The sequence below is a fragment of the Vulpes lagopus genome, chromosome 7 (assembly GCF_018345385.1).
Source record: "Vulpes lagopus strain Blue_001 chromosome 7, ASM1834538v1, whole genome shotgun sequence".
Taxonomy (NCBI): Eukaryota; Metazoa; Chordata; class Mammalia; order Carnivora; family Canidae; genus Vulpes; species Vulpes lagopus.
In genome coordinates, this window is record NC_054830.1 from 13998583 (window position 1) to 14011322 (window position 12740).

The 12740-nt window shown below is 45.6% G+C and overlaps 1 protein-coding gene across 9 annotated transcripts in view; it reads right to left on the reverse strand.

Annotated features, from left to right (window-relative positions):
• SUGP2 (SURP and G-patch domain containing 2) overlaps positions 1 to 12740 on the reverse strand; it is a 29921-nt gene that overhangs the window by 17062 nt on the left and 119 nt on the right. For 3 of the 9 annotated variants that reach the window (XR_005988927.1, XM_041761955.1, XM_041761954.1), the window contains exons 1-4: positions 12504 to 12552; positions 11039 to 11170; positions 5888 to 7492; positions 2652 to 2772 (exon numbers count right to left, since the gene is read on the reverse strand). Coding sequence is in view for 8 of the 9 variants with exons in the window: in XM_041761955.1 (XP_041617889.1) it covers positions 2652 to 2772; positions 5888 to 7492; positions 11039 to 11170; positions 12504 to 12537 (1892 nt within the window). In the remaining variant the exon portion in view is untranslated. Of the gene's footprint in view, positions 1 to 2651; positions 2773 to 5887; positions 7493 to 11038; positions 11171 to 12251; positions 12396 to 12451; positions 12573 to 12740 lie in introns of those variants that run through there. The other 6 variants (XM_041761959.1, XM_041761958.1, XM_041761956.1 and 3 more) reach the window with 5 other exon arrangements.

The following is a 12740-nucleotide window of genomic DNA, read 5'->3' on the forward strand; positions in this document are numbered from 1 at the left end:
TTCAACTGCACCACCGAGGCCTGAGTGCTGCGGCTGTGAAATCATGTTCCAGAGTCCTAACAAGCACAGTAAAGAAAAGGAGGTTGAGTCCCGGGTACTGACATAGAAAGACATCCATGATATGGCCAAAGACAGCAAGCTACAGAAAAACACCAACATCGATACAGACCACATAAATCTGCTTTGTGTACATACATCCACCTGTACTTACTTTTCTCACATAAGCTGATGAAATATAAAGCAACATTAATTAGCTCTGGGGAACGGACAGTAAGGGTCATGGAGGGAACTTACATATTCTTTACTTTTCTTCTTCCTTAGCCCCTTCTTTTCCTCTCTATAAACCTTTCCCTTCTAGGATCTGGACTTTTTTTTTGCCATTTCCTTCTGGCCTCATGTGGTGAATGCTTACATTCTCTCTTTCTTTTTTCTTCTTTTCTTCTTTCTTTCTTTCTTTCAAGATTTTATTTATTTATTCACGAGAGACACAGAGAAAGAGAGAGAGAGAGAGAGAGAGAGAGGCAGAGACATAGGCAGAGGGAGAAGCAGGCTCCATGCAGGGAGCCTGACATGGGACTCGATCCCAGGTCTCCAGGATCAGGCCCTGGGCTAAAGGTGGTGCTAAACCGCTGAGCTACCCGGGCTGCTCCATTCACTTTATTTCTGACAAACATGTCCCACACTGTACTTTTCATTAAGTATGGTTGCAGCTGTGTTCGGTGTGAACTCTCCCTGCTACTTCCTTCTAAAGAGTTTCTAAAGTCAGTTTTAATTCCCCTTCACTCAAAAGTTATTTAGAAGCATGTTTAAAAAAAAAAAAGCATGTTTTATTTTGGTTGTTGCTAGTTATACATTGTGTAATGTGGCCCATGTGATTTTCCTTTCCTAGGATGTGCTGAGATTTTCTCTGTGACCTCACATATAACAGATGTTTGTGAATGTTCAATTCCAGTTTGTGTTAAAGAAGAATGAATATTATTTGGTGGGTATGGCAAATTCCAAGTGGCCTTCAGACTGTTTGACATTAAGAGACCACTTACTAGGTGAGGTTCCCGATTACCAACAACAGAAGCCGACTGGATGCCAGCTGGCTGCATGAAGCAGGGTGCTGGTAGCACTGTGGAAAGTGGAGAGTCCCTGGTGGGCAGCTCCATAGGAAGCTTCTGCTGCTGTATCTACACAGTTAAGGTCCGGCTAGATCTGAGGACACAGGCTGTGTGCGGGACCTTGCTGTCCCAGATACTCTGCTGGGCCAACAGCAGCATCCTGCCAGATGGCACCCTAACAAGCAAGGGTTGCCACATAAAGGAGCACAACTAACACAGACGGTCTGGTTCTCTTGTTAAATGTGGCCCCAATGGGAAACCTGGGTAGCTCAGCGGTTGAACATCTGCCTTTGGCTCACGGTATGATCCCAGGGTCCAGATACTGAGTTAAGCATTGGGCTCCCTGCAAGGAGCCTGCAGCTCCCTCTGCCTATGTCTCTGACTTACTGTGTCTCTCATGAATAAGTGAATAAAATCCTAAAAAAAAAAAACAAAAAAAAAAACTGTGGCCCCAGTGAGTGTACCCCTCACCCAACACAGAAAGCAGAGTCAGCACCCAGGTGGCCCAGAGCCCCAGGACACAAGTCCCTTTCCCCTCGATGGTTCTGATGCCATGTGGAGTCTGAGGATGGCAGTCACAAATCCATCTCCCCAAGTTCTAGTGGAACATAACATTAAGAGCACAGAACATTCCCAGGCCAGCCTGCTGGGTTCAAATCCCAGCATAGCCACTTATTAGCCATGAGATTTACTGAACTTTTCTTTCTCCTCCCCCATCCCTTTTAAAAAAGATTTTATTGGGCAGCCCGGGTGGCTCAGCGGTTTAGCGCTGACTTTGGCCCAGGGCATGATCCTGGAGTCCTGGGATCGAGTCCCACATCGGGCTCCCTGCATGGAGCCTGTTTTTCCCTCTGCCTGTGTCTCTGCCTCTCTCTCCCTCTCTGTGTCTCTCATGAATAAATAAAATCTTAAAAAAAAAGAAAAGAAAAATAAGGAATACGAGCATTTTCCTGTGTTATCTAAAATAAGCGGGAAAAATAAATACATAAACCCAGAGTGGGATATATTATAGTAAAATCACAGCTACATTTAAAAAAAGCCCCAAATAGCCCACAGTGAGCAGAAAGATAGGAAGCAAATAGGCAAAACTGTCAGTAGACGTTGGTAGGCACACGGGTGGCTTCCTTCTAACTTTATTGTTCTTGACTTCCTCTAATAAGTACTGTATTTATGGTGAAAATTTTAATTTTCAAAAGTTGTTCCATTCAGGTGAAGAGGAAATAAGGCAAAAGAAGAAAAGTTCAACAAATAGCAGGAATAAGTCATGAACAACTGCTGTGACACATTCCTTATCTTCATGTGCTCTTGGCATACGCCTCCCACCTCCTCCCTAAGCCAGTGCAGAGGGACAAGGCCACATGGCAGGTCTGCAGCAGGGCTGGGGTTTGAATGCAGGTGAACCTCACCCTCCCTCATGTTCTTCCCACTGGCTGATCCCACTACTCAAAATAAATACCTCACCCTCTTCATTGGATACCATCAAAACACATATTTTGCCGTGTGTTCTATGGGAGGGATTTGGAGGACCAAAATTTAAAGACCTACCAGTAAGCAGGGTCCTCCTTGAGAAGAGCTCTCTCTTTGGGAGATAGGCTGCCTCCAACAATACGAGTGACCAGCTGATCGATGGTGTCCACCACCTTGTGATCCGCTCGCTGGGGGACAGCTGGAACACACAAAAGGGCTTTTCTGAGAAACGCTATTGGACCACATGGGGCCTGGGACGACCAGGACAGAGTCAGAGGCTTAGGATGGAACCTAAGCAGGCGCTGGTGACCAAAATCCTTATTCACATGAAATCAGCATTGAAAAGAAAAAGCAGCACGGTTTTCTAAAAACCAATACCCAAAGTATCCTCCCAAAAGACTGAAGAGCATAACCACTAGGAGAGAAAGTCACAAGCTTACAATAATTGTACAGAGCAACATATGCATATACACTGTATAACGAAATGGTATGCAGCAATTCTATTCTGCTTGTATATACCACTTAACTAGAATGTTCACATTAAGGGAAAAACATAAAGATATAAAGTGTGGCTAGGTATAAAAAAAAAACAGAAAAAAAATCTAGGTTATGATTCGCTGAAGGAAGGAAGAAAAGATACATAAATATGGACACAGAAAAAAAGAAAAAGGAAATATGCTGCAATGTTAATAGGTATTATCTATGGGTAGAAGATTTACCAGAGACTTCATTTTCTTTGTGCTTTATCTAAAAAAATCTGTTTTATAATCAGAAAACATATATATAAATTTGCAAAGAAAAATTCCCTAATCAAAAAAGTCAGTGGCCCTAAGATAGGTGTTCACAGAAATATTTGCTGAATATATGAAAAGAAATGTTTTTCTTCATATATTCACCTTTAGTGAGGTGTGTATTTGTCTGTGTGTGTGTAAGTAGGCTCCAGGCCCATCGTGGAGCCCAACAGGAGGCTTGAACTCACGACCCTGAGATCAAGACTTGAGCTGAGATCAAAAGTTGAACGTTTAACCAACTGAGCCACCCAGGGGCCCCTTCTTCAATAGACTTTTAATTTACAATGTCACTGGCAACACAGAAGAGGATCCGTGCCCTCAATTAAGAAGATTGTTTAATTTTAATTGCACAGAACAATCTATTTAGTCATTTGGTAAAAATCACTCCTGAACTAGGGAGGTTTTCCAGTTTGTTCTGTGGAGTAATTGCACTGTCCTGTCCTTGCTTATGTCTAAGTTGAAGCTTTGAGCTTATTTTAAACAACAAACAGTGTGAGCTCTTTACACTGATTAAATGGATTCTTCAATTGTCATGCTACTACAACTATTGCCCCTTTGAAATTGCTTCCTTTTTCTTTCCTTTTTCTTTTTTGGTTATCGGCTCTCATTTTACAGAACTGCTAGTTTTACATGATCTTACAGAAGAATAAGAGGTTCAAAGTCAGGAGCTTTAAAGAACAATGCAATCTGTAGATCACTGCAACCATGTCTCAAGAAGGCAACCATAAGCAAGCCTCCCAGCTTTGGTGCTACAATCCTCCTCTCCAGATCATATTCTATAAAGGAGAACTTAAAAATAAAAACTAACAATAGTAGTAATCAAAACATTCAACTGAATGTTTGGCATCTCAGCATTTCTAACAGTAATGGAAGCAGTGACGAGGCAATGCCCCACGAGACATGGGTGCTGGTGCCATCTGCCTGCTGCCCAGACAGCCCAAGCTTGCAGATGTCAATTACAAGGGAACCTGGCTCAGCCTCAGAAGGCTTGTATATACCACTTAACTAGAATGTTCACATTAAGGGAAAAGTAAAAGGCAGCATAAGTCCCACATCAAGGGAAGAGTGAGATAATTTATGTTAGGTTAATATCATGATGCAGCAAATACTGCAGAAACACAGAAAAAGGCCTTTGATAATCTTGTAAAAGAACAGATTGTAGTGTTTTCAGTACAGCAAGACTGCTGCTTCTAGTGCACCTGCATAGCAAAAGAACCAGGGAATGGTAAGTTACTTTTTCCTCCTTCATACTTCAGTATCGTCATTATATCGTCATTATACCGTCATTATACCGACCATTATACCATTATACCATCATTATATCGTCATGTACAGTAAGTTCTTCAGTATCGTCATTATACTGACTTTCCACTCCCCCACTTTGGGGGGTGTGGGGAGGAGGGGTCCTGCTTTAGCCCAGAGCCCATTTCTGGAAGGCTCCCTCTCCAGGAATAGATAAGTATGGCTGCCCATCTATTGGTGGGACCTACCCACCAGTGCTTGATACAGTCAGGGGTCCATAAGGGTGGAAAGGAATAAAGAGATTCAGGGACAAACAAGGCTTTTCCACTTGGCTGGGGCAATGGAAGCTGAAAACTGCTTTGTTGGAAAAGGGAATTCCTCCTGAGGTTAAGGGTGTGTGTGTGTGTGTGTGTGTGCGCGCGCGCGCGCGCGCACTTCCTCTCCGGTCACATGGCCACTACATATGCTCATGACCTCTGGGATGTCTGGGCTAGGAGAGCATCCATCCCCAGTGCTAAGAAGGAAAGAGAAGGAATACCCAACAGCCAGTTGTTTCTATTTCCTCTTTCTTGGCTTTGTAGAACCTTCCCAAAGCTGACTCATTAACTGCAGGTTATCTGCTATACATAACTGATCCACTATTGGGTTTTAGCCACCCTAGAAAAGGGAGTAGGAAGAAAGGTGGTTCTACTACCTGCGCCGGCCTGGCTAATCTCTGCTGGTCCCTCAACACAGCTCAAACATGGCCTCCTTGACTCTTCTGGGCTGGGGTCTCTTCAATTCCCCTCCTGGCCCAGGAGGAATTGGGTTTTGCGACTTCTGTCCCCCGGAAGCCTGGGGACACCCCAAGGACAGTGCCCAGTATTTACTTTCCTGTCTACCAACACCTTAGTGTGGGGGGAAGGAGATGCTATAATAAGGGCTTCTTAACCTTGGCTACAGGAAGGTACAACACCCTCCCTACCAAAACACAGGGAGAACTGTGTACAAATACATATGCATTTTTCCTGGCATAGGCCACAGCTTTGATCAGATTCCCAAAGGAGTCTGTGACCCATAAATGTCTAAGGACTTCTGTGGTAGACAAACAGAAGATTTCGAACATATGCTTACAGAATGAGTAGCAGACATGAACACTCGCCAATGTGTTTTCTACCAAAATTCTGATGTTTCCAGTTGGCTACAACACTTCTGTACAAAATTCTCAAAGAAAAAAGAGACATTACAAGAAAACATGAAAAACAAACTAATCACAGTAAGAGCTTTCAGCGCTTTCCTTACCATCACTGAGACCACTCGGAGACTTGGCCTGAACTTCGAGTTTGGTAGGAGGAACAACTTTCTCCTCATCTTGGGTAGGCTCAGGTTCAGCTTTCTTGACCTGAAGTGGACACCCACTGGTGACCAGCCAGGCCTTCAGGTGATCAATGTATTCTCTCCCAAACAGAGTAGAGTCCTCAAAATTTGGAAATGCAGCAGGAGAGGGAGCTATATCTTGGAGGCCAACAGCTTCTAAGATTTTCTCTTGCCGGAAAGAAGAGGCCAAGGAGAAAGTCTGTCCCAAAAGGGCTAAAGACTTCCGGCAGAGAGAATTGGTGGTCTCCAGGGCAACAGCCAAGTCCAGGGGGTTACTGAGGGTTTTCATCTTGACACTCAGCTCATAGGCATTGCAAGCCATGAGCAGGGGTGTGACACTCTTCAGAAGGCGGTCTTGAAGCCTCATTATGTACTTGTCAAAAGGCTTTATGATTTCAAAAAAGCAATTTTTGGTCTTCACAGCACCTTTGTCTAAAAGCATGTTTAAAAACTCATTATCAACTCTGGGTGTTTTCAAAGCAGAGTGCTTTAAAAATTTGATCGTAAAAAAGCAAAAATCTCTGTGCTCTGGTTTTAAGGAGCATTTGAATGAAGCGAGCATTTTAGCACAGGTTTCGGTTTCGAGTTCAAAGAGAGTCTGGAAAAGCTGGGAAAATTTAACATCATCTTTTATGGTGTGGAATCCTGCCCATTTGATTATTTCTATCCCAAATCTTGAAAAAACATCAGACTTATCTATGAGGTCGAAGCTCATCTTTCTTCTGGGAAGCCGAATATCCTTCAGATTGAGCCCCAAAGGGATCTGAGTGGGAAACTGGATATCTTCTGTTCCTGGGTTTGTCCCCAGGGTTACATCAGGACTTGAGGTGGTTTTCTGGATTTGGTTGGTGCCCTGAGTTTTGGGAGTAATACGATTTACAGTGGGTACCTTCTTTGTGCTCACACTTCTTAGTGTGACAAGTTTCCCAACTCCCCCTTTAGATGGGAGCAGGCCCTGAGTCTCTCCCTTTCCTAAAAGGGCCCCTTCCTGGTCAACGATGTTTAGACCTCGGCCTCTGCCCTGGACTTGGCCACTGCCCCTGAGCACAGAGTCTGTCTCCCCTGGACGGTCCACGTCGTAATCCCGACTTTCTTTCTCCAAACACTCTTTCTCAATCAGCCTAGAGGAACCAAAGTCCCCAAGCAGTGCAGAAGGACCAAAATTATACTCCTGTGACCAAGGGGATTCTTGAGAAACGGGGTGGCCAAAGTCTTGTTCCCAAGAGCCACGGAGTGCAAATTTCCAATCCTGAGAACGGAAATGTCCCAATTTCCGGTGGCCAAAAACTTGGTCTCGGGAATCAGGGTGGGAAAATTCCAGATCCCGGCCACACTCTTTGCGAAAGTAGTTGTCTTCACTTACAGAAGGATTGCTTGATCTGAAAGAAGGTCCTGGAAACACATCACCTCTTAAGCTTTCTCTCCCAGTGTCTCGAGGGTGGGCTACAGATCCAGCCAGAGTGTATCTGCTGTCACTAGGAATGTCATCATACATATCTGCTCTTGCTCTTGGGACTGTCCTTAGAAGATCTGAAAATAACGATCCAAAGAGGAACACAAAGATAATTTAGACCAGAGGTTGCAAAAAGATAGTCCACAGACCACCAGTCAGCAGGGACCCTTTATTTGCCAGAATGCATTTTAGAAATTTGTATTTGTTTCCAACATTTAAAATGTGTGTGGCTTAACTTAAAAATCTGGATTTATATTTATAAAAACAGAAGATCTACAAGCACTGGGCCTGCATGTGCTGGACAACAGTCCACAGAAGCTAGGCAGTTAGTACCCCTCACTCACTTGGCCTTCCTGTCTAGGCTCTGCAGGCATCTGTTTTAAAGCCCTCTTTTAGACTCAGGGATGGGTCTCTGAACCCCAAATAACCTGGACTCCTTTATCTCAACTGCAACCCTTATATATTTCTACTTCTACCAGACAGTTGACAATTTTTCTGGAGACTGCCTGCCCTCCTTCCCTCTGAGGAGTATGTGTTAGATCACAGTGCCACTAAGGCAGGAGCCTCGTCTGACACTATACCCACCACAGCCAACCACTTCTGAGCACCCGAACCACAGGTGGCAGATAGGCTCCCTTGGAAAGGCCTACTGGGCTAATCAATTCTCTGAAAAAAAGAGAGACTAAGGCAGATAAAAGAGTACACAGAAGGTAAATAAGAAGAAAAGAAAGAAAAAAAAAAAAAAAAGAAGGTAAATAAGACATAGCAAGAGAGGCCACAATGAAAACTGAAGAGTACACGTAGGAGAAAAATATGAACCTAAATTTACATTTGCTTATTCACACACACAAAAATTCTGTAAGAAGCCAAGAACAGATGTGAACTATGGACATATGAGAACAGCAAGCCTCAGGAAGACTTTGCAGAGTAGCTTTCTAACTTTCTAACTTGTGCATCAGAATCTATTACTTAGTCAAGTCAAATAAAAGAAAAGGGAGGAGATCCCAGGAAGTAGTAATGGACCAAGAGACCACAGGAAGCTAGAGCTTTGTATAAACCCAAATTTATTTGTTCAACAAGTATATGTTGAGCAACTACTGTGTGTAGGCACTGCTCTAGGCTATAGAACTACAGCAGGGAAAGGAGACAGCAAAGTCTCCACTCCCCTGGATTTGTCAGTTGAGGGAGTCAAACAATAAATAAAAATCCATCACATGAAAGTGCTAGTGAGAAATATTAAGCAGGCAGGAACATGAAGAGAGAGAGCCATTTTCAGACAGGCTGGTCAAGGTGGGCTGCTCCAATGGCAATGTATCTGAGCAGCAGAGACTTAGTGTAAGGAGCCAGACTCTGCAGTTATGGGGGAAGCCTTCTAGGCAGAAGCAGCATCATCCTGAGGTAAGACTAGCAGGGAACAAATATAGCCAAAATGGAACAGCAGAACAAAGGGCAAAGTGGTAAGAAGGTGGCTCCTAAACTCTACTGCACAATGGGGTCCTTGGGGATCCCAAGGCATCCTCATTTAATTAATTGGGATGGGGTGTGGTCCATGCTTTAGGGTTATTAAAGGGTCCCCAGGGGGTGCCTAGGTGGTTCAGTCCACTGAACATCAGACTCTTGATTTCAGCTCAGGTCATGATCTCAGGTTCATGAGACTGAGTTCCCTGCAGGCTCCCCGCTCAGTGCCAAGTTGGCTTGTCCCTCTCATTCCCCCTTTGCCCCTTCCCGGGCATATGTGTGTGCTCTCTAGCACACCCTCGCTCTCTCAGATAAATAAAATCATAAGGGTAATCAGATGATTCTAACAAGCAGCAAACTTAGGGAACCACTATGTTAGAAGATGTGAACAGAATGGAGTAACAGATCAAGCCAGGCCCTTTACTGGACTCTACAGTTTATTCTGAACAAAATGGAAAGCCCTGAAGGGTTTTGAAGCAAAGAGGCCACCTCCCTGGCTGCTGTTCAAAGAACTGACTGAAATACAAGAGCAGATATGGATGTTCCAACAAAAAGTAATCCAGGTACTGATGGCTATTGATGGCATCGTTAGGGCAGTAGCATTAAGGAGAGTGGTGGATGGAGTCTGCACAACAGGATTTCCAGATACTTTATAAACCAATACAGACTAGAAGACAATGAAAGGCTGACCGGGGAACCATGCAAGCTAGCTATGTGACAAAGTGGTGGTTACAGAACCGGCTAGCATCCTGCTGGTTTCCTAGTACAGTTCCTGCCCCCTATCTTTCTTGAGGAAACTAAAATATATATTGATGTTTGACTCTCTAGATTAAAATAAACCAAGACTTAAATCTCCAAATACACACGCATATAGTATACATATGCATAAACATATACATGTATACATGTGTTTATACATATATCACTATGTAACTATTTAGGATTACATAAATGTACCATTAGAAGAACTGAAGGTTTCATAAAATACCATATATATGGCTACCTCTGAGGAGTAAGGGAGCAACTAAAGACTCTATGTTATACTCCTACTTCTTAACTCTTCCAATCCTTTATAACAGGAATGTTTTTACATTCTACTCAAGCATTTTTAAAAAGTCAGAATCTGAAGCTAGCTTCTAGGCTTCAGTTTCTCCACATCCAAAGTACACAAGTTATTCCTACCCCAAGCACTTAGCCTTATTCAACCAATACTGAGGAAGTTTCCTCACTGGAAAGTGGCTCAGGGGCTGGCACATGGAACAGCACAGGCTTGAAGGAGGCCCAGAAGAGGCTGGCCTACCTCAAAAAAGGGAGTGCTCAGTGTACTTCCTTGGGGCCCAGAAAAGCAACCAAATCAACCTCAAAGCCTGCAGGAGCTTCCTGGGGAAAGGCATGTATAAGCTAGGTCTTAGTGCCTGAGAGACTTCACCAGTTTAGGCTGGGAAGAGGAGCTATTCAAAGCACAGGCAGGACAGTGTCACTGAAACTTGAGCCTCAAGGCAGGAAATGAGGGTTGGGAGCCTTGTGTGCCATGGCGAGGGCTTCCCTGTCATCCTGCAAACTATGTATGCACCATTTTTCTTCCGCTGTCATGATATTCCCAAAACTTTCCAAAGCAAATGTTTTCAGGCAGGGCCTACAGTTGGCAGTCTCTTGTGCCCTCATCTTGTACACAGCACTATTACCTGGTTGCTCCTGCACTTGTCTGAGGATGTAACTCTGAAATGGGGAGCCTCAAGAGTCCAAGTAGGGCGTTGGCCCAGCAAGGCTAGATTAATAGATCTGTTGGGGAGGGCTGATTTGAGGGGAATGGAGCCAGAAGCTGAGAGATGGTTCAAGAGATTACTGCAATAATCCAGGCGAGAACAAGAGCTCAAATCTGGGTAGCAGTGAGGGGGATGAGCCAAGAGATTGAGTCAAGAACCCTTGTTAGGTGGAGTAGGATGCCTGGGGCAGAAAAACTTCAGATAATGACAAAACCCACTTCTACACAATAATGTGACGGGTAGACCAAGAGATAACTTTATCTCCCCTTCAAAAATAAGGAAGATAGGATCTGGGAAGTTGCATAGTTTGCCCAAGGCATTGATATTCTCCTGCCCTGACCCTAAAAGCACGTTCAGTAACTACCCTCCCCCCACAAAAAAACAAGCACTTTAATTCACCTTGAGCTTTAAACTGAAGAGCTTCACCTACGGCCTCACCACTGGGGTCCATGTGATATCGGTTAGCTTTTTCTTGCAATACAGCATCAAAAGTCTCCTGTGCAATTCGCCTAGCTGCCATGTTTCTCTGACCTGTAGTGAAAGGGGAAAAAAAGACACTAAGAATGACAACTAATGCTCACACGGGCTGCTCAATTTCACCTCATCCTCAAAGTAACGAGACAGTAATCTATAATTCAACATGTTGCTTCAGAAGGAGGCTCTGCCCTCAAGGAGCTCACAGGTGTAATTGTTAGAAAGAGCAATACAAGCATTTATCTTGCTTCTCTGAGTCCATTTCCTCAGAATCCCTGTCTGTTGGGGTTTCCTGGAGAACTGCAGGAAGGAAACGCACAACTGAACGTAACAGTGTAGGGGTGGGAACATCCCCCTCACAAGTGATGGTTAGCAGAGATGTGATCTTTCCCATTTCACAGACATAAAAAGAGGTTCTGAGAACTGACTTGCCCTCTGAGAACAATCTCTCAACAAGTGAGTGGAGGAATCAATCCCTGGCTAGTGACAGAGCTTGCTCTGTACCAGGTGCTCTTGTAGGAAAGGGATTCTCACAATCTCCTTTACTTCTTCCAACAACTCAGTGAAAAGTGAGTCCTGTTATGAGTGGTATTATATAGAAGAGAAAGACTCGGGCTAAGTGACCCATCCAAGGTCAAAGAGCCCAGACCGAAACATGAAAAACAGGGCACCGGCAGCGGGGACAAAGCCCTTGAAGACTGACTAGGAAAACAAAACAAAACAAAACTGAGAAGCAACAGAGGGACCCAGTGGCTGCGTCCTTAACTAAAATATCCCTTCCATCTTGAAACCTCCTACCTCAAGACCCAACCCTGTCCTACCTGAGAGCCATTTCTTAAAACCATCACCCCCTTTTCTCATCCTTAATTCCCAGAGGCGCCCCCTTGTTCTCTGCTATCGAAAGCCAGGGTCTCCCAGTCAGGCGGCTCCGGATCAAATCGAGTAACCTAACCTTTTTGCGCCTCCGCTTCCCCATCCATGGAATGGGCAGCTAATGGTGGGCGCTACTGTGGGAACTGAACCAGGTAAAAAATGGTCAAGAACCCGAAGGTCGGCCGCTGTAATCCCCCTACGAGCGGAGCCTCGAGGGTGGAATGAATGAACGAAGGAACCCTTTCGGGCGTGGCCCGCCTCCTACCGGCCTCCGAGAACGAAGAGTGGGCGTCGGGCCTGGGAGGCCGAAGACCGCCCCCGAGGCCGAGCCGACCCGGACGCGGCCGACGCGCAGCCGGAGGGCCGAGCTCGCGGCGTCATAGCGGGGACCCGGGATCCCCGGAGCCGAACCCGAGCCTCCTACCCAGGGCCCGCCCACCGAAGACTCCCGGGCCCAGGCCTCACCCCGAACCCACCGCGCGCGGAGCCGCCCCCGCCGCCGCCTCAGGCTCCTCACCCGCCGCCACCGCCGCCGCGCGAGGCGGGGACATGCAAATGAGCCAACGGTCTCCGCAGCGCCGCGCCGCGCAGGCGCAAGCCACCGCCGAGCCCTGGTGCGCAGGCGCAGGCGGCCGCCGCGAAGTCCCCTTGCGCAGGCGCGTTGCTCGCTTCTACAGAGCCGATCCTGAGGCGAAATACTAATTTGCTGAGGGCGGCGGCAAAGGGGAGCGGCTGGAAGAGGCGGCAAAGCAGC